The sequence below is a fragment of the Tauraco erythrolophus genome, chromosome 5 (assembly GCF_009769465.1).
Source record: "Tauraco erythrolophus isolate bTauEry1 chromosome 5, bTauEry1.pri, whole genome shotgun sequence".
NCBI classification, from domain to species: Eukaryota; Metazoa; Chordata; class Aves; order Musophagiformes; family Musophagidae; genus Tauraco; species Tauraco erythrolophus.
In genome coordinates, this window is record NC_141469.1 from 591,238 (window position 1) to 619,004 (window position 27,767).

General features: G+C 42.9%; 1 protein-coding gene across 1 annotated transcript in view; it reads right to left on the reverse strand.

The window, feature by feature from the left end:
- Positions 1-1,064: 1,064 nt before the first annotated feature.
- BMP2K (BMP2 inducible kinase) overlaps positions 1,065-27,767 on the reverse strand; it is a 44,998-nt gene continuing 18,295 nt past the window's right edge. The window contains exons 8-16 of the mRNA XM_086611705.1: positions 25,995-26,098; positions 23,801-23,880; positions 22,029-22,189; positions 20,605-20,783; positions 19,528-19,623; positions 18,575-18,762; positions 17,236-17,393; positions 12,841-12,954; positions 1,065-3,436 (exon numbers count right to left, since the gene is read on the reverse strand). Of these exons, the coding sequence (XP_086467831.1) occupies positions 2,007-3,436; positions 12,841-12,954; positions 17,236-17,393; positions 18,575-18,762; positions 19,528-19,623; positions 20,605-20,783; positions 22,029-22,189; positions 23,801-23,880; positions 25,995-26,098 (2,510 nt within the window). The 3' untranslated portion in view covers positions 1,065-2,006. The remainder of the gene's footprint in view (positions 3,437-12,840; positions 12,955-17,235; positions 17,394-18,574; positions 18,763-19,527; positions 19,624-20,604; positions 20,784-22,028; positions 22,190-23,800; positions 23,881-25,994; positions 26,099-27,767) is intronic.

Consider the following 27,767-nt stretch of genomic DNA (forward strand, 5'->3'; position numbering starts at 1 on the left):
GCAAAGGCACACTACTGCAGCAAGCACAGCTGTAGTATTTCACTGTCACCCTGTGAGAAAAATGAGAACGAGGAAGATGAAGGTAACAAAAGTGTACAGATCCGTATGAGCTACTAAACAATTCCAGGACTAGAGGAAGCCATCTCACATGCCTCTGTGGGAGTGTTTTACCAAACCAACTCCCAAAGGAGCTGAGTGACTTGTTTGTCGTGTGTTGTTTTCCACAAATCTTGTAAGGAATCTACCCCCCACCCTCACAGATCTCAGAACGACTGTATAACCAGCAGGAGCCTTTGAGGGTAGAAGGGAAAGCACAACCTAAATACTCCATAGGACCTCCTGTGACAGGGGGAACACCAGGACACAGCCACAAACGCTGACATCCTCCATGTATAACCACCCCAGTACCTACTCATGAGCAATCAGCAGAGCAGGATGTCCACTTGAGCCAAGCAGAGCAACTACCTCCCTTCCACTCCCTCTTCAGAACTGCCATGGAAAAAAGGTGGACAAGTGGGACCGTTGTGAGTCGGACTCCCTCTGCAGCCAGTGTACGTGGCCCGGCACAAGTTACGAGGCAGCGGAGAGGCCATCCCATCTACATGCAGCACGTACTTCTACATCACTGTAAGCAAATCCTGACCTCCACGAGCCCGTTCCCATCACCTGCTGGCACCGCACGCTCCCGGCCACGTCTCCTGCACCTCCTGTCCCAAAGGCACCGTGTGGCAGGACACACGTCCCGCCCGTAAGGCTTCGTGGTGTGAAATGCAGTTTACTGGCACAGTCACCATCAGCTTCTGCAAGCTCCCTGCTGCTTACTGCTTCTGTTCTGAAAGAAATCCCACTTCAGAGAGGTTTCTTCAAAGCTCAGTGCATTTCGCCAAACTTGCTTAAAAAATACACTTAAGTACAACAGGTTGATCAGAACTTCTAAGAGCATCAGGTTACAGTCAATTCCTTATTGTTTAAAAAAGCAACAGGTTTGAAAGAAAACACGTTTTCTTCACAATGAAAATCCAAGAGGAAAAGAAAAGGTATTTTGAGACACAAATCCCAATCAAATAAAACCGATCGTCACATCTTGCAGTCCATTGTACAAGTCACCTGAATTACTCCACATGTGCCAAAAGATTTCCTTGTGTACACCAGCCCCTCTTCCCAGCGTTTTGACAAGTCTTCCACGTGCTGCAGACCCTGGCTGCATCCCTGCTGGTTTACTCCCCAACATTCAGGCTTTTCGTCTTGCAAACCATTATATTCCCTGTTTTTAGTTCTAACTCTAAACTTTCAGTTTGCTATTCTGCATTAATGGCACTTACTGAAAAAAAAAATCAAAAAACTGAATGTTTAGGCACACAGAAAAATTATCTGCCTTTCACCTCTGCAGCTGCATAGATGTCTACCAGGTGCCAAGCCCCAGCCGTGCTCTGGAACTCTGGCCCACAGCCCCTGGAGGACTCGGCTTCTTAATTTTCATGATTAATAACAGGAGTTTTCTCCAAGGAAGCCAAGACTTGACTATTTCCAGCTGCTCCGTGTGGATATTAGCACATTTTGGTTCTTAGCTCTACTGCGACTAAGACGTGAAGAACCACCTCAGTTCCACTAACCCACCTGTAGATATGGACAAGGTTTCTGACGGGATCTCTGCCTGTGCCCCTCCCTCCATCTCGGCACATCTCGGAGGACTGAAAAGGCAACACACAAGTGCAGAATGACAATATGTTCCACGGCCCCAAGTCAGTGACACACAACGATTCATATCTGATTCCTCTTTTCCTTCTGGGAACCATCTGTCATAAGAAAATGACGCTCCTGGTTTGTTTTACCTATTTTTCTCAGAAAAAAAAAATTGCAATCATTCTAAACCTCACCGTGCACGCTGGCCATGCCTTCTTTAAGTTGAAGAAAGTGTACAACCCAGGTCCCTGTCAATTCAACCAGATAAATTACTCCACTAATTAACTCAGAGAGATGAAGGAGGAACCACCCACTGGAAGCATTTACTGTTTGGAAGGAAACGGAGCTGCTCCAAAGGGATCTAACTCCAGCGCCTGCTGCTGCTGGCTCTGCGTGCTCCGCACCACCAGTTCCGTGAACGGTACCGCACCAAAGTCATCTGTTTTCAGCCCGTCAGCGCCGTGAACGGCTCCGTGCAAGGAGCTCTGCCTGGCTCTACCGGCCACTACCACCGTGCCGTGATCCCCGCGGTTGTCCCCAAACCCTTGGTGCTGGGGATGCCTCATCAAGTCTGGCGGGTGGAAGGGTTTGGCTCCGAAAGGATCCAGCAAACTCTCGTCCGTCTGCAGAGGGTTGGTTCGATCTTTGCTGTCCGTCAACGCAAGGCTTATGTTCTCTTTGGAGTCCGAGATGGTCAGGAACTCGTTGCTGCTCTGCGAGTCCCTGCGGCCGGCCTTCTTGTGCCGGCGGGCTCTCTCAGGGGTGCGGTAGCTCGGCTTCAGCGCCTTCTTCGTGGTGGTTGGGGTGCCGTGGTGGCGCTTCCCGTTGCTCTTCGAGACCTCCTGCTTCATGCGCCTTTGGCGAGAAGAAAGCTTCTGCAGGTTACGCTGCTGCTTCACCTTCTGCTGCTGACTCCCTGTGATCTCTTCAAAAGGAACCAGCCCAAACAGGTCCTCTTTACTCCCACCAGTCTTGGGGAGAAGGGAAGGCTGAAACGGGATGCAGCCAAAAATATCAAGGCTCAGTGGAGAGGTGGGGGAGAGCAGAGGCTCAGTTCCCAGTACCTGGCCATCTTGCTGAGACACCTTTTTGCTGAAGGGGGCTTTTGTGAAAACATCAAAGTCATCCTGCTCCTGGTTCAGGCCAGGAAAAGCCGTCTGAGAAGAAACATCCTTGTCCATCTCTCTGGCCTGAGGCTGCAGAGTGAAAAAGGGCACTGCACCAAACACATCAAATTCTTGGCCAGGGTCCACCTTGACTGCAGAACTTGGCACCTCAGACCCAGATGTATGCATTGAACTAGGTTCTTGCCTTTCACCGCTGCCCACACCATCTCTGAACCTACTGCTCAGGAGCCCTTCCACAGGTTTTTGCTTGGTACGATCGGAATCGGAGTCAGAACTTTGCTTCTCTTCCTCCTCTTCCTCCACCTCTTCCTCAGAGTCCATGAGCAGAGGACGGTGGCCTAAATTCTCTGGTTCGGTATCATTGTCATCATTGAAGTCTCCATTCTCTCCTTGCAAGACTTCTTCATCTTCCTGTTCTTCTTCTTCTTCACTGCTCTTAGGAGAAGGAGGATCAGACTCAAAATCGCTCTCAGACTCATCGCCACCTTTTGTCACTTGTCCCTCTGCAGTTTTCCTCCCCGGTCGGGGATCTCTGAAAGCATGGCTCAGTTTTCCAGCCTTGGTTGGGGTCACTGAGTTTCTTCCTTGATCACTGGCTGAGTTATCCGCTTGTTTTCCAGGGGAACCTGCAGGTCCGAAGAAAAACGTAAAACAAAACTTGAAAAACTCTTTAAGTCAACGCTTATTCCACACATACCAAGCACTGATGCAAACATATATTCTGGACTTACTGAGAAAAACAAGCTGAAATCAGATCTTACACTTCACACAGTTCTCACAAAAATGACTAGTAGTCAGACCTTCTACCTGTACTGGTCAGGCAGACCATGTCTGCAAACACAATACTGGTATTTTTGGGGCATTTTAGGAGGAGGGACCAATGGACACAGGCCATCTCTAGAGCCACTTCTTCAAACACTCATTACGCAGGGAACTCCCTCTCCAGGGAAACAAGAGGCAGCGTGATGACAAGATTGTTTTTACTTTTTTTTTTTTTCCAAGAAGACTACCTATTTCTTGAAGTGCTTCTGCTTTGTCTGCTCTGACCAACTTAAAAGTATTAATCAAAAGTATTTCACCATCTCAGATTATTCACTTTCTATCTCAGGTACCATTTTACAGCAACACCAGACCCTGGAGAGCTCTGCCCAGTTTCAGGGTACCAGAAAGCACAAGCACCTTGCTGACAAACACATCCCTTCAGGTGCCTTTTGAAGAGGTCCTCCAAGAACGACCCACTGTTCTGAAGTTTTTCCCACACAGTCAACTTTCCTTAACTCAAGACAATCCTATGCAACATTTCCAAGATAACTAAAGTTCCTCTGAGGTCTACAAAAATCAGGGAGTGGGTGAAGCAGAAGTAGTTAGTTCCTGTCCAACAGGCAAGGAAGAACACATGAGGTGGCCATCTCTGTCCTGCCCTTGAGGGCACCAGCTCCTTACACGAGCTGAAGCCGTGAGACTTGGGGCCTGCCAATAGTCACAACAAAGATACAGGGTTTGGGGGGATTCTGCATCCCTGGTGTGTTCTGAGGCATCCAAAGGGAAATGGACAAGACAACACACTATCGGGAGATCGCAAGGTCATCAGGAGATAGAGATGCAGGGACAAGCGTGTTTGCCAACACGTGTCTTGGTTTGAAACACCTCTTCCCTCCCCCCAGTCAAGACCAAAACGATAATTCTGACTCATAAATCCATCAGGAATTAAACTTGATGGTCACTGCCATCTGGGCACTTGAAAGGTCTCCCCGAGTGCTCCCCTTGGTTGCAGCAGAAAGAGCCTCTCTCCGTCAGGACCTTCCCGTGAATATGCCCCCAAAGCACACGGTGACAGCACCACGGCAGAGCTGGGACGTGGTGGTTCTTTTGGAAGCAATTCCCTCCTCGGCCTGTCCAACCAATGCTTCAGGAACGTCCCTTTCTCTAGTGACACTCCACCTTCCGCCCCTTCTCACTTCTTCTGTCCAACTGAGGCCAAAAAAGCTGTTGCTTTAACTTCAGTTGCAAAGAAGCCGCTTCTTGTTGGTTTCTAACTGGGATTTGTCAGCTCAGTTTCTCTATGGAAAGGAAATTTACTTACTCCTTTTACTCGGACACCTTCATCCTCACTATTTACTATCTGACAACTAGAGCTAAGAGAACAATTGCCTGGTGACTCATTCATGGGGTGGCTGGCTTAGAAATACCAGCAGCAGAAAAAACCTGGCATCACTAAACGAATCAGCAGGCAGGAGCACAGGCACCAGAGGAGCCTGCACAGTGCCATCGGCACGGCAGTCATCGGACTTACACCCAACATGTTTCTCTCCATGTCGGAGCCCCACCGCTGTGCAGAGATGTTTTCAGGAGAGCAGCTGACTGTTGGATTTCTATTTCAAGAGAACAAGTAGGATGAAGAGCTTGGTCTCAGCTGGGGAAAGCGTATTTGTTCTCGAGACGACCTTTTCTCGAGGACACAGATGCCAGGGCAGCCCCACTGCTTGAAGAAGGTGTAACCGAACACGTAACGCTACTCACAGCCATGATCATTCACCTCTTGGCAGACACGGAGCACCTATGGACAATCTTGCAACACTTGGCAGTGAGGCCGTACTACAGCCACTCCGGGCTCCGTGTTAGGTGGGCACCACCCTTCAGATGGCGACTGGAACCAAGGCAAAACCAGCTGCGCTGACGCGTGGACCAGCGAGGACTGGCACTGACCAGCAGCCTGTGCTTGCCCAACGGCCACACTGACTTCACTGCTTCCTGCCTAACGTCCTTCAGTAGCGAAATACTGTGGAGCCCAGTACAGCCCGAGTGCTGGGGACAAGCACCTCGCTCGTGTGACACTAACCTGGGGACAGAGGCTAGTCCTCGTTAAAACCGTTCCTCACGAGCTCCACTGACAGCACTAGCTCCACTGCTGCCCCTCTCACCTAACCCAAAACCAACATCTTCATTTACCTTTTTGTTCAACTAATGCTGAAATTTTACCGACCCGATGTGTTCACAGCATCGACGGAGATGGATGTGTGCACTACTCAGTATTCCATATAAAACCTTCACCTAGAATCCAGCTCGTGACTCTCTCATAACACACAAGATCATTTCTCCAGTAGTTTTTTCTTTCACAAAGAAATTAGCACACAACTTCCAGGCCAAGTCAGATTTTTTTTCTTTCTATGCTCCAGTTTAGACCAGAACATTGAGTTTTACAAGTACAGTTTCTTCCTTTTTGAAGGGGAATTAATAGCCGATTTATTCACCCAGTAGCCATTTTGCTCCTCTAAAATGACACTGAAAATAACAATAAAAATTCTGCAGCAGTCTATTTTATATATGGATTTAGAAACAAGATGAACAGAATGGCTAAAAACATCAGGTGATTAGGGCTTTGAGCTGTTTCTTCTTTGCTTCTGGTGTCAGATTGCGTCTTATCTCCTGTAATTTTAAATACTACGTATTTACTTTACCCACTAAATTAGAAACTGGATTATTTCGCTGCTTCCTTTAGATTTCCCAAAGGTACAGCCTTCACATGGCACTAGACAACCTCTTATCTTCCAAATCCTGCTGCTTCTGATATTTACTGAAGCACTCTGTCAGCACAAACACAATTAGATGGCAAAGGAGAAACAGGAAATATTTCTAGGTTAGATGTTAGCATCACTTATGCAACAACAACTCCAAACCTTTACATGTATGGCAATATCCACAAGTTCACACTCCTAAGGAATGTTTATATCTTTATATATAGTTTCCATACGCAGAAAACAATTTATAAAGCAGGTTTTTTTAAGATGAGAACTGAACCCCAGTCTATCTAATACACGCTGCCTTCCCAAACGGTTTAAATATGATTTAATTGCTGCCATGTTCACACCCACTGGCAAACCAAGTGCAAAGGACACCAACAAGGCACAACAACTCAACCTCTACCCACAGCTGCTGACTTCTGCACAAGTCATTTGGGCCACACAGCGTCCAGCTCTCGCAGCAGACTCCTCTGGACAGAACCCATATCAAACAGGACTGGACAACACATGGCAAACCCCCTCAAGCACTCTCTAAAACCACACTCGCTGTACTGGAGCTGGCACAGAAGCCATCCCCACACCTCTTAATGGACCCACCTGTGACTGTTAGTCTTGCTGGCAATACGCAGCAAATGATTCTGGGAATGGGTTCTCCAGACAACCTCATTTTTAAGGAAGTTGTATTAGCATCCTAAATTTCCTTTCTCGAGTTTAACAACTACCATCTCCAGAAAAACAGGGATGAAGTCAGGAACGATTCATGGAGCGATCCTGCTTGCTCAGGATTGGTGTTCTGCAGTCAACACAGAGCCTGCGTGCTCGCTAGGTGTGAAGCTGCGGCTTCTGTTCCCTTATCGGAGCTCTGAACCACTCTGCCAAGGGAATGCTGAGCACCTTACTCATGGACCATGGCAGAAGCACTGAAGGTTCCTCAAGAGCCACTAAGAGTACTGAAAAATTTGAAGTACTTGTTCATTTTTTACAAAGCTTTCCACACAGCAACCTGTCCCAGCACCAGTTGGGTCTTGGCCTCTTCTACTACGAAGGGTAGAACTGGGCAAAGCCATCGCCCACCGAGTACGGGATACTACACCCCTTCTGATGGCAAGAACGAAGCAGCACACGAGCACAGGAAGCTTGAGCCTGTGTGTTTGGCAATGTGCGTCCCTCCCGTGAGAAAACATCTTCTGAAGCATCTCCATTCCGAGATGACCCAAAGATACTGCAAGCAGATTTGTTTTTCCAGCCGTAACATTATCACAGGACCAGGCAATTAATCTCCTATTAGCTCAACAGCTTCAACCACCGAATTTCACTGCACATGATGGCTCAACAGGGTTCCTGAACATCTAGCTCTTCAGCCCTGACATTGCTCCTCATCCACCAGCTCCTTGCCACAGCTATCAATATTACCTTCTTTATGTGTACTGAGTACGGAATCAGAATTAATGAAAAGATAACCAATCTCGCAGTCATGAGAAACTCTCCTGCCACCGTACCAGCTCAATCCTACGAAAATTTCAGCACCAGCATGTATGACCCTACACGCTCAACTTGCACAGGAAAGCAAGTGTCAAACAGCACATGATGCCAGGAAGGGAAACTGGTCCTGCTACACCATTTTGAACAACGCACTTGTATTTCTGAAGTGTTTACAGAGTGGGGACCTCGTTGCTCCCACATCCATCTCTCTCAGGAAAGAGCAAGAATCTTGCTTCCTTCTTCAGCCATCAGCTCCAAGCAGACATTAGTCTAAGACACCAGTCTTAAACACTTGGCAGTCTAACAGAGCCACACTTCATGGAAGAAACCATCTGTGCACGTACCTTCTCATCTGCAGCATCTTCGGTTGAATCCCAGTAACAGGGAGACAATTGCTGCTGACTTGTGTCAAAACCAAACCAAAGAAATAAAACTAACCTCTGAAGAACTGTCAGTTTTCAATCCATGACAGGAATGTTCTCTTTTTCTATACTACAGTTTCACTCCTTAAGAAGTTAGCTAACTGAAGAAATCCAAAGAGCACTGCAAACAGAAACAATGACCCAAAAGGGAAAATTCCTTGGTTAATGACAATTTAATGCCCTGGCCAAATAGATTTCAAAAAAAATGAAGCGTTCTGTCATGCTGATTTCACGCAATCTTCTCAATCTGAACTGCTGCAGAGACTGTTCAGACACATACTGATTAAAAAATGCTGCTAAATGTTGAGCAACATCTGTTGGTAATGTACTGTTCAGATTACTACACTTCTAATCAGGTTTGCATCTTGTAGGAGACAATTGTTCTTCACTCAAAAGCAAGGCAGGTCGAACATCTTTAATCGCATAAGAAGATCCCAACCTTCAAGGAAATTTTCTCTTCTGATGTTCTTTTTCGAGACATCCGATTACAAGAGGATGAATTCCCCCCAACAACTGCAGTGATTACATGCCTTCTGCTGGTTCATCATTTCAGGGTATTGTGGGGGTGGCAAAAGAGGGGGGCATACGGGCTTTAAGCTTTCTTTGAATTGGTAACATACTGCCACCATCATTTCAGAACAATTTGCCACATGTCAGGCCAGGGGATTACCCACATGCTGCAACTAAATCTGCACAATTTCTTTGACAACCACCAGAGCAGCAGCTGCTGAATATTCTAATGGATTTACGCTCCTTACCACCTTTATTTTCAAGAAAAATGGGATAAGAAAATACTTCTGACTGGCATCTATTGCTTAGATACTCTTTTAAATACTTAGTCTAGAAGTTGAAGTTTGTTTTAAAAAAAAAAAAGAAAAATAAAAAAGATAAAGGGTGATCGTGATTGCTCTAAGATTTGAGAAAAAAATAAAATCAATCATTTTGGAGAGAAAAAGCACACAACTGGTACAGCCCACAAATACCATTTATTCTTGAGAAGTGTAAGTTCGAATTACTTTGGAAGTGTTACCTGGAAAAGCCAAAGTCGAAAATTATCTTGATAATATGAAGACAGAAGAAAATGCGCATCTCTTCTGAGTTTCTGAAACACTCAACTTTACTTTCACAAAGGATGTTACAACACAAGCTGCTCAACTCACATGTGAATCCAAAACTTCCATTCCAAAACGCTGACTGCAGGAGCCATTTTTTTCCACCATCACCATCCAGTGCTTCAGCCATTAAAGAACCAGAAGCTGATGTCCACATGTTAGGGGCCTGCCCTAAATGTCCCATTTCTGGCTCTTCTACTGTGCCTTCTTCCTTCTTTTTCGTAACCCGTTTGCAATGTTAGTTTTGTTTCCATCAGATGGAGCACTGAAATTCCCTCTCAAGCCAATATTGTTTTCCAGCTGTCTCAAGCCCTAAGCCATCACTATTTTCCACAAACATTTAGGCATCCAAAAGCACATATAGCAAGTTGACATGCACTACTTGTGAAATGACTTTTAGCAGGATGTACACCAAGTGTGAGTACCACACTAAGGACTTCTACACTGTTTTCCTACCCACTCTTGTAAGAGCAACCCAGAAGAATGTTAGTTGACTTGACCCAGCTGTTGGCCCTCCGCATAGCAGGTCAAGTGACATCCACGTAGGTGCCAACTCCCCATTCCCACCTACGAAGAACCAGCACAGGAGCTCTGCCGGATAAGCAGCCGCACTCCATCCAGCTCCAGGTTCCTCTTCCCAGTGATCCTTGCAGCAGCAGCCACCTGAAACACACTCGAGCTCCACAGGGAACATCTCAAGCGCTCAATCCACAGTCCTTTCCCGCAACGACAAACTGTTTGAACCTCTGCATCTCCCTTCCAGCACCACCCCGGAGACGTGCGCGTGTACCTGACAGCCCTTGTTACGCTGGACTACCAGCGCCTTGCCTTAACTCACAATATGACACGTCATCTTCAGCTTCTTGCTGCTATCTCACAGCAGGTGACTACATATTTAACTCATTTCTGTTAAGTGCTGCTTCCAGCAGCAGAGAACCCTTAAGCCTCTGACATACAAGAAATACTCCAGGTGACTCAGCTACAGTCCAACAACATTTGCAAACCTGAGACTTGTCACACAGCCAAAAAAAATCCACAAAACGACACAGCTCCAATGGAAAACCTTGTTAATACAGAAGAACACATCTTCAATAGGAACCATCACTTTGCAAGACAGTAAAATTTTCTTTTTTTATTCATTTTAAACAGTCTGTATCGATAACACCAACATTCCACATCATCATAATTAGTCAGGTGAAATAATTCCACATAATAAGTCAGGTGAAATTCAGTAGTCAGCAGCCTGGGTGAATAGCGATAACACTCCGAATTTGCACTACAGACACATAACAATAACCAGGGAAACCTCTGCTCTAACTAGATAACAACAGAGTCTCACCAAACCATGGAATTGCGCTCAAGGTGTTCAATCTGTTCCACTTTCTCTTCCATCACCTTCCCTTTGATACCCAGAATGAGGTACACAGGTTTTACTTATCAGTTCAAGCGTTTACAATGGCAAAGAAGAAACTAGAACGAACATATTACAGAAACATGAAGTACAAGAGGAAACCAAAACATCAGGGACATTTGTCAAGCTTGTCCTAGAAAGCCCTCAACTAGATATAAAATGCATCCAAGTCAAGACCATTCTCCTCATCTTAGTTGTCTTACAACACCTCATTTCAAGATATTTCCACCAACAATCGCACAGGCAAAGCAAACCAGCTTTTTAAAGACTTATCTTGAGATGTGAAGATTTCTCATACCAGATTTGTCTGCTAAGTGTTAATTCACCATTAACAAAGAATTTAAAATACCTTCCTTGGAATCCAGTCAGTACATATACTTGTTGAAATTCCAGTCAAGAGTCAGTAGGAAAAAAGCTACTCGAACACGATGTTTTCCCCAACGCAACAGTTAACCCAATTCACAACCAATTCAACATTTCTGAAGCCATCTGGTTATTCTGCCATGACTGAACTTGATCTTTTATTTTTTTTTTTCCTTAAAAAAGGCATGCCCCCTTGTTTTTCAGTCGAAGAATTAAAGCTTGGATTCCAAGTAACAAAAATAATACCTATGACATGTTCAGCAAGACCATTCATTACCATCTAAGCTATATGATAACTATCTGAAAAACAGTAGTGAGCAAATAAGTTTTTAAAAACATAAAGTGAGTAAAGAAAAAAATGTTAGTGACTGGTATGAATCATCAAGGCAGCAGACTAAGCACCTGAAAATCATCATTTCACATGGAGAATAACTGTTACTGTTCATTTGGAAGCGAATTTATGCTCACCATAAAGCCAAGCAACCCCTTTAAGGGAGATTCCAGAGTAAATCCTTCCCAGCTGCCACCTATAGACTGCACGTATAGAGCGACCATTTCTTCACTCGAGAACTGCCATCACATTGTACTCAACTACTGAATAAGAAGAGGATGACACAAGGTAAACCTGTCCTTTCTGAACAAGCAGAACAAAAAGAACAACCAAGAACCCATCAAAAGGCCAAGCAGAATGAATTCAAGTTTGTAACAAGAGGAGAGGACACGGCAGCAGAGGGGTTGTTCCACACTGCCTTGCTCAACACAGCCGTGTTATCCCGTTCGCTCGTCCCCACGGGGAGTACAAGAACACTTGGAGCATTACGCAGCACTATTGCAAGGTCTCCAGGAACACAAGATGAAAGTGAAGGGAAGCACAGATTGCTAACTTAGGTTGACCTCACATGATTTATTTTAAGGCACTTATCTGAGCTTTTCAACCTCCACAAGAATAGTTTTTCCAAGTCACATTAAGGCACCTTTATCACACAAGCACTTCTCACCCAACTTAGGCAGGCACTGAAGTAGCTGCAGAATTAACTGGAGCTCTGCTTACCATGGAACTGTCGTGTAGGTTTTACTTTGCCACAGGTACAACAAAAACTACTGAAGTGCTGATAAAGCAAATGTTAAAACTGGCCCTCAAGTTGCAGAACGATGCAGTTTCACAGTCACAATGTTAACACGGAGCCTTATTTTTACTTCTATCCAAAGTAAAAACAGCCACAGCAGAACTGAAACACAGCAATGAGTCCCTCCCCTCCAAGTGTATACATAACATATTTTGGGTTTTTTGACTCCATTACAACAGCGACTATGCATTAAGGGCAGCAGAAGCTCACAATCTTCACTTGGCTGGAGAACTGACCCAAAGAACAGCATGAGTTGGACGCAGACTACAAAGAAGCAGCAAAATATGGTCTTAGCAAGGGATTTGCCTTCAGCCAAGGCAAGTGATCCACACTGCACCGGTCCCATGCGATTGCACGGCAAAGACTACACAGTCCGTACGCGTACCAGGAACTGGATGCAGAAGAGGAGGTTATCAACATCTTAAAAAAATCTGTTCAACCCATCTACAGTCATGAGGCAGCTGACACCATCGTTCTTTGGTCATTTAACCTGATGTACATACTTGAACATATACATACACATATATATACACACAGGTATGTTTACATATATATATATGTATGAGGTAGTGATGTTACAGATGTAACTTGCCTGGGTGAGAAATGAAAGGAACAGAACCAAAGGGATCTTCAGGAGGATTTTTCTGTGGAGCAGAATGTGGCTCCACATTCTTATCTGAAGATGCTCTCCTGTCCACCAGCCTATCTGTAAAAAACAAAACGAAACAGAACAAAAAATAAAGTAAAATAAAAAAGGCAGGTCTTATGCCTAGGCAAAGATATCTACTCTACGGGGTGAGGGAGTGATATACTCTCCATTACGAGTTTTTTGACATTTTAAAGATATCCTACATCTTGAACTCATGTTTCTTGATCATTCAGGAAGGTTCACCTGCACGGACTTTGGTTAATCCCCCTGCCCCACCAAAAGCATCAAGTATTTGGTGATGGAATACCTTAAATGAGGATCTCTTACATCTCATGCGCAGGCTACACACTTGGTAATAGTAACTACTGGTCCTCTATGCTCTTGAGGTTTTTAAGTCAGAAGCACTATGCTTACGTAAAACAAAATTGTTCATTTTATCCAAGTTTTGGCCAGCTTTTGTCAACAAAAGAGAAAAGCTGACAATCACAGCAAAATAGCTGGGAGTACTTTCTATTACAGATGTAACATCTATCAGTAATCAAAAAACAGTTTGAGTGTCATGTAATGTAGAGAAATGCAGTGTCTGTTTTTTACAGTCTTCAACCCTTAGAAGACTGATTTTTGTTTTAGTCTTTTTTTTTGAACAAGTTGGTTAACACAGTTAATAATTCAAAGCACTAAAAATGGTAAAAGCATGTTTTGCTGTCCAAGCTCTTATTCTAATATTACTTCCAACTTAAGATCCAGACCATTCAGCCCAACTACCACATTGCAACTCAGGAGGGTCCAGCAAGGCCCACCAGCCACTCAACAGTACCACTGGGACAAGGTGTTGCACCTTCAGCTAACGTCCTACATCCTCCATGCAGACAACACAGCCTTCGGCCTCCCCTTTTCACAGCCAGCAGCCGCTCTCCCAAACCATTTGCAGCACAACCTCCTCAACAATTAGCAGACGAAGATGACGAGTTTCCTTTTTGCCCCAGAACGACCATCATGCAATTCCGTGCAAAGGCTGTGCTGTTATTCTTTCCTGGTGAGAAAGTCAACTCATTTTCTTGGCGTTCTGTTCCGCACAGGTTGTCGATCCGTTACACAAGTCCTTTTTAAGAAATCCATTTCTTCACCGTGTTGCCAAAAGCTCAGCATGATGTGTTCCTTCTGGACCATCATTAATACCAATGATTACAACAACAACAACAGAGGAATCAAGCCCACACAAGAACCAGGAACTCCACACTAACTCCGTACCCAAGCGCTCCACAAAGCTTCTCGGCTGAGAAATCTTCATTCCATTGCACGTTACACTTTAGTGCAAATGTCATCTTTTTACTGTGAAAACTTGCACAAAGCCTAAGCAGGTGTTCTGTTCCAGGAGTTAGCTCCCTTCTCAGAGGAGATGTGATTAATCGTCACGGCAATACTCATCACCACACACACGACGACATTAAGCTACTAAATGCATTAAATCAAATGGTCCTGTCAGCCTGAGAAATTATCATGACATCTTGATCTTTTCACAAAGGCTGTGGATATTTAGTTACTCGTGGATTACTGCCATGAACACAGAAGCTTTCAAAATATCTGACAGATGCAAAAATTTTTATTTTATGTATAAAGCATCAGGTCAATAATATAAAGCAGGCTTTTCTAAGTGGAAAGACAAGATCAATGTTTTGAACGCTTCTCAGCACCATGTAACCACAAAAAGACACTTGTATAACACTGCACAAGAGTTTTAAATGCACAGGACAGCAACCAGGTTCACAAAAAGAAAATATAACAACTCATCAAACCTTTATCTTCAGTTCTCCTTCCTCTACATGGCAACATGATTCACAGTAAACTCCAAAATCAAGCAAAGACGTTACGTAGTAGTAAACGGTTGTTTCATAAGAGATAACCTACACCTACAGAGAATTCAGCCTTGATCCTTAGGGTACATCTGAAGAAATTCCAGGAAGTACTATACAGGTAAAGACAATTTTATAGGTATTAGCCTTAATTGTGCACCACATCTCCCAACTTCTCATTAATCCACCTAAATTTGATAAAATACCAATACACAAAATTAAGTATTTATGCTTTGAGTGCAGTTAAGGCACTAATACTGCAAGGTAAGTTCATATGACCTTTGGCACAACATCCTTATTACCAAAAACACAAGTTGAAAGGTCTTTAACGTCTTTGACGTACATATCTACGCGTACAAACACACACTGACATGACAACGAGCCTTGCTCGCCCTCCACTGCACCTCTACCAGAAATGAAGCCGACGGGCCTAAGAAAAGCTCCAACTCCATCTCATGTTACTCATGAAACAGTTCTCCATGACGTGCACGATTGTCAAGTGATTTATTTTTTTTTATTTTTACAGTCTGTCTTCAAGTGACTAAAAAACCTTCATGCTCGTTATTACCAAGCAAAACTGTGCTGTTACACTTACTCATCCAATGCAGCATATCAAGTTCATTACCACCTTCAGCTCTGCTGTGCATTGAATGATATTTACTAGGAGGTGAGCCAAAAACAGGCTCAACTACATTTAGTGTTCAGGAACTTCCAATTATTTCCACACATGTAGTACAAAAACTGGACAATGCAACTGTAGTAGTAGTTAACTGGTCGTTCTGCGGGACATTTAGAGACAGCAGTTGGCAAAATTAAACTCCAAGATATTCCATCCTTTACTAAGTTTAAGCCTTGGCGTGCAGTTCCACATTTCGACGTAAAGGGTTATCAAGCACTAGAACCGGCTGCCCAGGGAAGGGGTTGAGCCACCACCCGTGGAGGAATTTAGAAGACGTGTAGGTGAAAACACAGCACTTGGGACATGGCTTAGTGGTCGACTTGACAGTGACAGGTCAACGGTCGGACTCGATGGTCTTGAGTCTTTTCCAACCAAAATGATTGTACAATTTTCTGCTTCCCCAGCTTACTCTACCTTGCCTATCGAGTTACTCCAGGCAAACCTATTTCTTGTGTAGCAAATTCCAACTTTTTTGTAAAGCCACTTGAAATGTATCTTTGGTTAGCGTCTTGATCCGCTCTCACCTGTGATTGAAACGTGGCTTAACCAAATCCATCTCATGCAACTTACCATAGCAGCAGTCAGCAGTCCAACAGTCAATTAGAGATTCTGGCAATGGGTGACGCTGTGCTAACCTTTGGGTTCAAGCTAAGCTTCTCCAGATTCAGACGTGTATTATTTCAAAAGGCTTCTAAGGCTTCATTTGGAAGCAGCATGCCTAAAGATATTAAATTCTACTACTGAATATTTCCAAACTCTAAACTTACATTCCAAAAGAATGCTTAACTTGACAGCTGGTACATAATCCTTTTTCCCCAGATATCAGCCATTTTACTGTAGAAGTCAAGCAGGCTACACCCACACCTCAAAAATAGGAGTCTCAGTCAATCAACACAGGATACAAGTGAAAATAATCAATCGGAGTTTCAGAAAAAAGGTAATTTTCCTTAACAATTAACAGGTAACACGCACATCTTGTTCAACTACATCGAAGGACAAAGAAATCCAAGACGACAACTCGAAAGCATAGATTTTGTTTCGATTATTCTAAACTCAACTTTACTGCATGTTTAATTGCAAGGAGCTGGCTGATAGTCAGCCAAGTATATACAATCTGTTTTTTTGACCTTGTCACGCCTTGAAAGTCTCACTAATAAATCTGATCTTGACAACACCAGTTCCAGAAAGATCATCTACCGAGCATGTGTTAAGCACTGAAGAGAAAGAAATAATCCCAAGTAAAAACCATTGAGATAACTGACTTCAAGAGGAAAAAGTTTATTCAACTCTTGCCATACCAGAACAATAAAGCAGCCCTTACACGTAGCCACTCATCGAAAGGGACATTACAAAACATTAACGTAATGTAAGAGATCAATCTTCTTTCAGGCATTTTCAAAGGACATATCAGACCCCCAGAATCTTCTCCTGTGGTGTGCAAGCAACAAGCTGAAAGGAATAAAGCAAGCTGCCCAACTTTCCTTCCCATCTGACAACATCCCTCTGCTGCCCACAGCTTCTCAACAAGCGACATGCCACAAGCAGTATTTAAGAGCCAAGATATCACCGTTTCTGCAGCGTTTGCGCCAGTAACTACCAGTTTTAGACAGCGAGTTCCCAGTGCACGCGTTTCCAGAAAGGGAAAGGCAAGAAAGAAGAGAGGCCCAACTCCGCCCTCAAATGCTCAGAAAGAATTTTCCGTACACACACCGCGTGGCCCTTCCGCAAGGCAGGTGTTGGAACTGCGGAGCAACTACAGCGCCCTCATCTACTGGGAAGCAAAATAAGCCTTCAAGCGTCCCTTACTTGATCTCAGCAGGTCAAATTCTCTGTCCAGCAGCTCCTCCTCTGTCAACTTGGAAAAATTGTCCTCTCCAAATGGGTTCCAGCCCGACATATCGGGGGGGTTGTTGATGCTCTGCTTTGGGTAACTGGCAACTGCTTCAGCATCAGGAACACCTGACCTGTAAAGTCAGTTCACAGAAGCAAATAGAGACATCAGTGGATTGTTTACCAGGGTGAAAATCTACAACGTGCTTCATGCCAAAATCATACATACTACTAACACATATGCAGTCACAGTCTATCCCAAAAGATTCTGAAAGCTATTTTGAAGGAAAACAGATAACTTAACCATGTGATTTGATTGCATTATTTCTGTACATAATTCTCAGATTTTTTATTTTACAACGTATTAACAGAGGTCAAAGCACATACTCCTTGATGTGCAAGAGCAAAAACTCGTTAGCCTGTGGTCGTTTCTATACTGACATAGACTGCCTCGTTTTCCTCAAAAACAGGCCTCCAAGTACTCTGGCAATAGACCTGACATAACTACAGCTGGTGAGTCAGAAATGGGCACACAAGTGCAGGACAACACTCTCCACTAGGGATTAGACTACCTCATGGGTGAGATGAAGCCAAACTGGTGACAATATTTTGTGATTTTGATATATATGATATCAATTCAGCCTACAGCAGGAAAATATTACACCTTGTAATCTTTCAACACATGGTCTGTGTGTTGAAAGTGTTGACTGTGTGTTGAAAGTCTTGACTGTGTCAAGACTGACTGCACCACGGAGTGCAGCATTGCCACAATGGCAAAGGACTTCTCTTTCACTAGAGTAGAATGGGAACTTATATCATCTAGTTCATAACATGAGTGAAACCAGACAAGTCTGATTTTTTTATTATTCAATCAGAAAAGTAAGGGTGGGGGGTTTATTTCCAAAGTTGTGGGAAAGTCATTATTTATTGGACTTTTTTAAGCAAGAGTAAGTCCACAGTACCCCACAGGGACACCATATCGCTGATGAGGCGTACTCCATCACATAACATATTTAACTAAGACCTCTGATCAATAGACACAAGACTCAGAATATGACCTGGAATAAGTCTGTGAACAAGAACGAGTTCAAGACAGGTTCTTTAAGAAGTTGCATCAGGCTCACCTGTTAACAAGTGTCCCACTTGACTACCAAAACACCCTTTGCCACTAAACAACAACTATCCAACTGCTTGAATTAGTAACTCACTATTGAAGCAAGTAGTTTCTGAGGCAAGGATTCCGCAGAGCTCATCGCGATTAGCAAGGTAAGCCATTAGGGTTAACCCTCAGGTACATCGACGTCAGACTACTTGCCTGTTTGCAGGGTAGGGACAATCTGCCACTGCTCCAGCACGTACTGGTAGCGAGCCAGGGTAGGAGATTAAGGCTGGTGAGAAGTCTTGTGGGGAAGTGATATACTCAGGAGACTGCGCCTGCTGCGACCGCTGTTGCTGCTGAGCAAGCATCTGCTGCTGCAGGAGAGCCTGCTGATACTGCTGCACCTAGGGAAGATCATCATCACATCACTGAAACCCACACGGGCCAGCGCCAGTCTCTTCTGCCAACTAACAGTACTGGCCGTGCAGCCAGACGCACTCAGCACCACCACGCTCCAGAACAGCTTGGGAGCTTCAACAGAAAGAGGAAGAAGCCGGATCTGACCCTTATACGGGTGAAGATAAACTGCCCTGTAACACAGACAGTTCTTCATTTCCAACATATGACCACTTACTGCCGCTTTTTCTAATTATTGCAACCTACACGTATGCCACTGCAGCACTCTGAAGTTCGTTTTCATCACGCCCTATTCTTAAACATTAATAAGCAACACTTCAGCACAGTTTCTCCCGACTTGCAAAACATACATGATGGCAGTTAGCTTTTTTGCTTTTTAAGTTGGCATTTTATGCCCCCATGTCTCCCATCACTTTGCAGCATAACATGCATTTGTTACTTGGTGCTCAAGGTTTCCAGTAGTGACCACAGCATGTTTGAAACTAGTATCTACCTACTTAATGGAGTTTAGGTTTTATTTCTTTCGATTAATACAGAAAAGCAACTCCAGATAAGCTTTTGCAACCAAGTCTGGGTTAACTGTTTTTTTTCCCCAGCTGAATATCTTTTTAGATACTGAACTTCACAGTATTTACCAGACCCACAGCTCATTACAACTGCTCCCAAACTTCTCTTACTGCATCTTCACAATACTCTGAAAAACACAGCACATGTTTTAAGACTGTACCATGTATGTTCCATCCTTGACATACCATAGCAGGATACTGAGACTGGGGAGGTTGCTGCTGGTACACAGCCTGCATCAACAGCTGCTGTTGGACCATCTGCTGGTGCATTGCTTGTTGATACTATAATTCAAAAGAAGAAAAGAGCTTTAAGAAGTCATGATCCTCCCTTTAGAAATATTCAGGTATTTTGAAAAAGCATAAATTACAACATCACTCCTGTTACTTCACAGCATTTTTCAGTAAAGACATCACAAAACCAAGAATCAGCTTGCAATTCAGTCACTGAATTTTAATGACTCCTTATTTGCAAGCTTCTCCTTTTTTTTGCTCCCAGTTTATACCAGCCTGTTCAACAAAAAAATTAGACCTTATGTTCAGCACTGCCTTTCCTAAGGCAGGCAAACTAACTTCCCAACTTTAGCAACTTTCACCAGTGCAGAGCCCCTTTGGAAAATAAATCAGCTGTGCTTTAAAAAATAAAATGACTCGAGGAGCAAAGGGTGGGGGGGGGCGGGCAGGAAGCAATATCAACAGGTTTCGCAGACAGCATCTAGAAGTTCTTGTCTCAGTTCTTGCTACTTTTACAGTTATTTATGGTATGCAACTTAGGCAATTATACTTGATGGTATGCAAGCTGGACAGTGTTAGAACACATAGCATCCAGGAAAAAACTGGGCAGACAAAAAAACTACAAAAAGGAAACTCTTCAATGACGAAGAAGAATTGAGCAAAGTTCAAACAGCAAGATTTCTACTGAGATGGTCTATGTACAACCATCCATGGCAAGCACAGTATCCTCACCCAGGTAATTCCTAACTTTCTTCTCAAACACCTTCACACATACAGAAAACCTGTCTTTGAGCCACACGGTGCTGACCGACAGCAAGCTGGGATTCAGGGTTACACTGCAAAAAGAAGGTAGCTTTCTGGGATAAGCATTACAGGGCCTAGGAAGAGACAAATCCAAGATAAAAAGAAGTGCCAGGAGCTATAATTCCTTTGTCTCCAAGCAGGAAAAAACCATGCAGGAACAGCAGAAACGTTGCACACAGTGTTATTAACAAGCATCTCACCAACTTGCCTAACGGATTTGACCCGTACCTGCTGAACATAAGCATCCTGAACGGCAGGCTGCTGCTGCTGGTGATGTAAATGGTGCAGCTGCTGCAGTCTCCAGTCGCCCTGCTGCAGCTGCTGGAGAACTCTGTTCTGCTGCGGGGGGTGCTGGGTGCTCCCTTGGGACTGCAAGATTTCCGGCCCGTTCCCTGGTCGTGCGCTTCCTGCAATATTCAGGCACCCTTGTTGACATTCTGGTTTCTGAAGCTTAGCTAGAACCCTCCCTGGCAGCTAACCTCTTCATTTAATGCTTCAAGGTGAAATACTTGGTAAGCCTCCCCTCCTAATCTGACAACTAGTACAGCTGGCAGATTTTAAGTGGACTTCTCCAAAAGTAACTCCATGCCTGTCATTGCTCCTTACAAAACGCTGGAAGCCTCCTTCAGTCTCAAAACAGAGCAAGCTGGGTGCAAGACTCCTGCCTTACTATTTATTTTTTTTTTAAAGGAACTATTGGCTCACTTGTTAAATTCCCTTAAACACAACACCTGATCAATTTTGCCATTCAATTGTTTTTGCAGCCTTTCAAGCAAGCAGCTACTAACATAAATCAATCTCTTTTGCATGTTGTATTTATTTTCTGAAGTGCCCAGGAACAACCTGTTCCTTGTCCTAAGAGGAAAAGCTTTCCAAGTCGGATGTCATTTAGATCCTGTCTAGTAAAAGTTGTTTACAGCTGCGACACAAACATTCTCAGTGGTCTTTTGACTGGAGGATTTCCCAAAGCAATCCCTGTGGCTACTCTTCCTGGACTGCAATGGACACACAACATCACAAAGTACAACTAAAAGTATTCAAGATATGAACAAAAACTACTTAAATCTTGATCTGAGTTATAACTCCTTCCCAACAAAATAAACAAAAACTCAGAGTATTTCTTGAAAACCCATTTCATTTGAGTCTCCTTTAATTACTCCTCTGCTGCCTCTCCATTGCACCCACAAACCAACATGAAACACATCAGTCAATCCTTAGAGACATGAAATTTTTACATACTTCCAGCCTACAAATATTAACAACACATTGTCCATATCTCAAGACTTGTTAAGGTACAAGGAAAATATTTCTCCTGCTACAAAGAAAGCAGTTGGTTACCACAGAGTTGAGTGCTTTTAGTGTACTATTTTTATGACAAAACTGAGCATGCACTTCTCTCAGTCCACAGTGGTAAAGTTCAAACTCAGTGTTAAGCAAAAAAAAAAAATCACCTTCACTTCTCAATCATTTGCGTTTAGTTTTTGTCGTCAAACTTATTACTTGCATATTTGGAAAGGATGAATATTTGGGTTTTGGCATAGGAAAAGCATATTAATTTGGGGTTTAAATGTTATCCCCACTAAAGCAACAAAGAAAAAGACAAAACTCATTCTTGATTTATTTTGGCCCATCCGTAGACTTTGTTATATTACCTTTTTGCCCACGATTACCGAAGTCACCAGGAACTTGCACTTTGACAGGAGTTGCTGAGCTCTGGATCGTCAGCACACTCGAGGTGGCAGTGCTTGAGTTGGCCTTTGGTCTTTGTCGTGGTGCAATTGAGGTTTCTGTTGGTCCAACAGTATCTGTAATTCTGAAACGGCAAGTTTTCCATTGAGATACTCGATAAAAAAAGACAGTTTCATCTTCAAATTAGACACAGTTTTTCTCTTAATGGCTCAATTATGTCTTAATCATGTGCTGCTCTGTATCTAAATTGAGTTTTAATACTTCAACAACCACTTGCTAAAATTCCACTCACCACCCCGTGCAGCCAGAGGACAGACAGCTGCTGCAGCACACCATTAACCAGGAGCTGCACACCAGTATTACTCCCCAAGAGACGATGCACTTGGTGCAATTTCTCTGTACAAACTTTCCTCAGTTCACCGTAGTGAGTGAACATCACGTGCAGCTCTTCGCTCAGCAAGCCCATGGCCAGAAATACTATTCTTGTACACACATTCAGAAAATAGGATAAATAAAAGTTTTACCTGTTCACTAGTTGATACTTTTTGTTAGGGGTTTAGCCATTATATCATCCATAAACCGCTTAAAATATTTGTGTCTTCCCTACAGTACTTGAGAGCTGTGTAAAAGTCCACCAAGGTAATGAACGTGTTCAAAACAGAAGTGCTTTTGAGCTTTAATCCTTTATCAGATTACAGTACAAACATTTTTTTAACCTGTCCAACTGCTTAAAAACACTACTTCACCATCTCAGCTCCAGCACTTAACACCTCATACTATTGCCTACCAGATTGCATCAAGACACCAGCTGCCATAACCTGCTTAAGGTCATCAGGAGAACCTTATTTAGGAAGAAATATGAATCCTCATACTATCATCTAGTAGGTTATGTTGGAGTTGAAAACATTACTCCATAACCACCCTACACCTGCACTCCGCCGCACGGTACTGACAGCGGAGCCAGCACCATGAACCACCTTCAGATGATGACATTACATTAAAAGGGCACAGACACATCCATGTTGCTCAGACACAGCTCAGGGGAGCCCTTCATCTGCTTCTCACTCACAACAGGCCAAATTCAGAGTTTAAGTAGAGCTGATAATCACAGCTGGACACCAAAGTACCTACATCCCAAGTGCCCGCAGATTCAAAACCCAAACCATTTCCACTAACAAGGAGTAGAAGTGGAAAGGTTTCTTCCAGCATTAGTATTAAGCCTACAATAAATACCACAGCAAAAGTAAATGGCTTGAAAAGGAATTCCTGAGCTTTTGGGTTTATTTTTATTAACAAGTACAAAACAGGAGTATTTTGGTATAGAAACAGAAATTTTTCTGAGAACAAAATCCACTTACCTTCCATCAGCTTTGATTTGAACGTTTAAGTAAAACTCCTAAGAAAATTTTACCTGTACCACGTTATCCTCACCTGTCACTGAACACCTTTTATTTCCAAATTCACTCCTCACATTAGGAGGAAATGAGGGAGCTCAAACACACTGCGAGCACGTACGTACTGCGCCACACAACAGGCTCTCCATGGATTCTCAATACAGTGAAAAAAGCCATGGGGTAGAGTCCAAAATTTCTTACAAGTGCAGTTTATCGATTCTAATGACCTCTGCTACAAAGATACTTATTCTTTTATTAACAAGCACATGGAAACAAGTTTCAGACAAACATGTAGCTTAACAACACGAACAAAAAAAATTAAAGCCACATCTGCTGCTCACCTTGCTTTTATTTGGCTTTTTCTAGCAGCTGCCTCACTAGCTGTCATGGGTTCAGGAAGAGTTGAAGGGACAGGAGAATTCTTGGGAAAAATAAATTTTAATAAATTAAAAAAACAAAATCCTGAAAGAAAAAAACCATTACATATTGAAGGAGAATACTCGGGTTCAAGTTGTTCATGTTACAAGGCTTCAATTCAGAAATCGCTCACATGGCTGTAGATAAAATTATTTTAGCTTAACAGTATCTCTATGTTCTCTTATCTGGTACTCAAGTAAAACAAAAATATTACTGGTCTGACTGTTCTGCCGACTACCTCACTTCACCTACACACTTGCAACTACCAATGACGAAGTAAAACACTCTCTCCAGATGTCTTCTTGTAACTAACTGTGCAGAACAGAGACTTATTTCAGCCTTAGGTTTAAGAGCTAAAAGCAAGCCTAACCTGCAGATGAAACAGTAGGTTTTTAGTCCACTCAGCTCCTCCACCACAATAAAACTTCCAGAAAACCAAGCAGCATCTAAGCCTGTATGGTCCTTCAACTTATCCCCATCACAGTCAACTTTGTTAGTGAAGTACATTTCAGCTAAATCACATTTAACCAAGGAAATGGGCCGTTTTGGGGCAGGGAGAAGGAATATTATCTCTCATTACGCATGTACTACCTCCTTACGCACAGTCAAGAACACGCATCTAACTCTGGTCACAAGGAGGAGAAACAGAGTCACCAGTTATCAAATCCTGCTTCTGAAGACCACCACCAGCACCGGAATAAGTCAAGAGTTTAACAACACTTCCAGCTTAGCCCTGACAAATGAGCTGCTGTCAAAGACAGCACACTGGACCCAGCCAGCCTCTCTTCTAACCCATAATGGTCCTTCTTCAATTGTCACAAAAGGTCGAGTGAGAGGGCCAGGGGTGTCCATGTGCACTTTTTGGTGCTGCCTCTCTTTTAAGACACACGTGGGTGCTGGAGAGGTAAGCGCTACCAGAGAAAACCAACAGCAACAGGTACCACTGCTGCTCTTAGAGCTGTCGTAACACTCCAGAAAACCACACGTGGAACAGCTTCGCTTTTCAAGAATACTCCAGGCACTTCTTTTCTCTGTGTGTCATGGAGAAAAGGGCCAAGTAAACAGGCATTTCCTATCCGCAGGGGAAAATAAAAAAAATCCAACAAACAGACATATTGCCAAGTCACCTGAGGTGATACTACTCCTTCAATGAGTCATATTCTAAATTCTCAAATTATATTATGTCAAGAACAAGTTAAATACTTGCTTGTATTCCAGCTTCAACTATTCTGAACTATCATCATCGCCACCTCCTAATCACACACTGCAACAGCATAACGCAAAACTTCAAACTCAGCCTTTACCTACAAACTATTAATATCTTCAAGGTTTTCTCGGGTTTTTTTTAACTGAAGTTTCCAAAAAGCAACACTCACATTCACTGAGAACCTTCTTCTACAAAGGTCAATGACGAAGGAATTCAAAGGGATCTCACTAAGTTGACTTGTCTGCCTCCAAGGGCTGAACTTACTACAACTGACATTAGTTCCAAGACGAGTTCTGAGATGGATTTTTCCGACACCTATCTTGAGCCCTCAAATGCCACTGCACAGGAATTAACTCTACGAATGAGATGATCTTTGCAAGAAAGTTTGGACTTTCAAACAAAGCTCAAACTCACATCACAAGTAAGGGAAGGGCTGCCAGCTAAACGAGGCACTATGCTGTTTGCCTTTCAGTTCACAAAAGTTCTTCCAATGAATTCACCTAATTGCTAAGGATGATTAAAGAAGGGTTTACCCAGAAAAACACATAAATGCTATCAACACTACAGTTAAGACATTAAACCTTCCATTGACAAGGTTACCTTCTGTGGTATATTTCCTATTATTTCTACGAGACACAAGGGATTAGTAAGGGTTCAAACCACAAGTCAGTTACTGGTGCAGTATAAATGTATTTGATGAAGCTACGCCCTCAAAATTAACTAATATTTTGTGTAGGGAGCTAATACTGCACATACGAAATAGCCAACTGAAGCGTACGCCGCTCTGTGTTTTAAATTTAGGAACAGGTTTATGAAGCAACTGAAAATCTTTCTCAGATGATTTGAGAGCTTTTTCCCAATGCTCCCTACAAAATATACTAAAAACACAGAAAAAATTAAAGACTACTTACATTAATATTAGACACTGGACAATCCTTTTTGGCAAGTTTAAAGGCGAAGTAAGACACTTGAAAGATATCAGGTCTCTGTTCTTGATCGGGTTCAAGCATATATCCTGCAGAAAGCCATGAGAAGTAAGTCACCACTGCTGGATGGCAAAAAGCCTGTTGACACAGCGTGCTACCACCAGGAGGAAATTCAACAGCTCTGTCAGATGAGCCCACCCCAGAATAAGTCATTTTTATTGTTATGCTGGTTTTGGGAGGGCTTTTTAATACTTTTTGTCAAGTCAAATAATTTCTAGGATCAAATATAATTTGATAAGACATATGATCTTTGATATTTTGACACAGCTGTGCAAAGGGTAGCTCAACTCAAGTAGTAATTAATAACTTTAGAGAGAAACAACATAAAACCAACTCATAGTGCTCGAGTTTTCTAAGGTTAATACTAAAGTTGCTAAGGAAAGATTCACAGATCTATCTGGGTGCATCAGGCTAAGGTCCTCCATCATGTTTTGTCTTGCAGGTTTTTGTTGGCTATGCACACTTTTGTATGCTAAAAAAATTACTTATGTACTTCCATGGATAAAAAGACAAAACACAATCTTTATGATGTCCCTCTCAAACATGAGCTTCCCAAATTAGGTTTGATGTTTTTCAAGCAAATACAAGTTTCTTTATATTATTTACAATACGATAGGGAGTACATTATCAGCAAACTTAAGCCTAAACTACCTAAGACCCTAACTCAACGGGGAAATATATTTTCTGAACACGCTAAGCCTCTAAAAATACTTTCAGCTACCAACACAATGAACAAAATATGAAAATTTAAGTTACAAATTTTTACAGGAAAACTGAGCTACATTCTGAAAACTGTTCAGTAGTACAGCCTATCTTAAACAAGGTCTTGCAAAAAAAATGAAGATTGAACAAGTAATTGAAAAAAGATAATTTTAAGACAGGTCTTAGAATTTTACTCAATTCTGTTATTTCGTGGACAATATAGTTCACAGTAAGTTTTATTTTTCATGGGTTTCAAAAAATAAAGCAGACAAACTAACAGTGACAGCACCATGTAGTGGAAACGTAACAGTTATAAAGCGACTCCTGCCACTTGACAAAGAAATATCAGACTTAGGAGGTAGAGAATGTTCAGCTTGTTGCTCCTCATCCTCATCTCACATAAGAGCCAAGACGAAGCCAGAAGCCCGTGAAATACTTATGACCAACTGCAGGTTTTTTTTGCTTCCATCCACATGGAAAGAATGGAAGAAGCCCTTCACCACTCACATCTATTGCATGCCAATAACACTCATATAGGCACAGCAGTTCAGTCCATCTTAAAAAAATTGAAAAAAAATCAGCATTCATACGTTTAAGGAGGCAGAATTAAAACCTGCACTGTTCCAAAAGCAGCCCTCTGCCACAGAGAACTTCAAAATCACTTAAAATTAATCTCATTTTGTCAGTTAAGCATTTGCAGAAGGTAAATGCTTACCGTGGTAACTGCTATTTCCCAATTAGGAATGCGTGGTTAAAAAAGGGGTTTGGATTTGATATTGCCTATTATATAAAAGCATAAACTACATGATCAACACAAAGGTAACTCAGTAATGAGTTACAAGAGCTCCTATTCAAGGTTGCTGAATTTTCTGTATCGGGAGTTGTACTCTTTTGAGTTAACCTGCTCTAAGCTGAAAACAAAGACAACCGAAAATACTCATTATTACTGCAACCACTGGCTCCTGTACCCGTGTACTTGGAGAACAGACTAAGCGC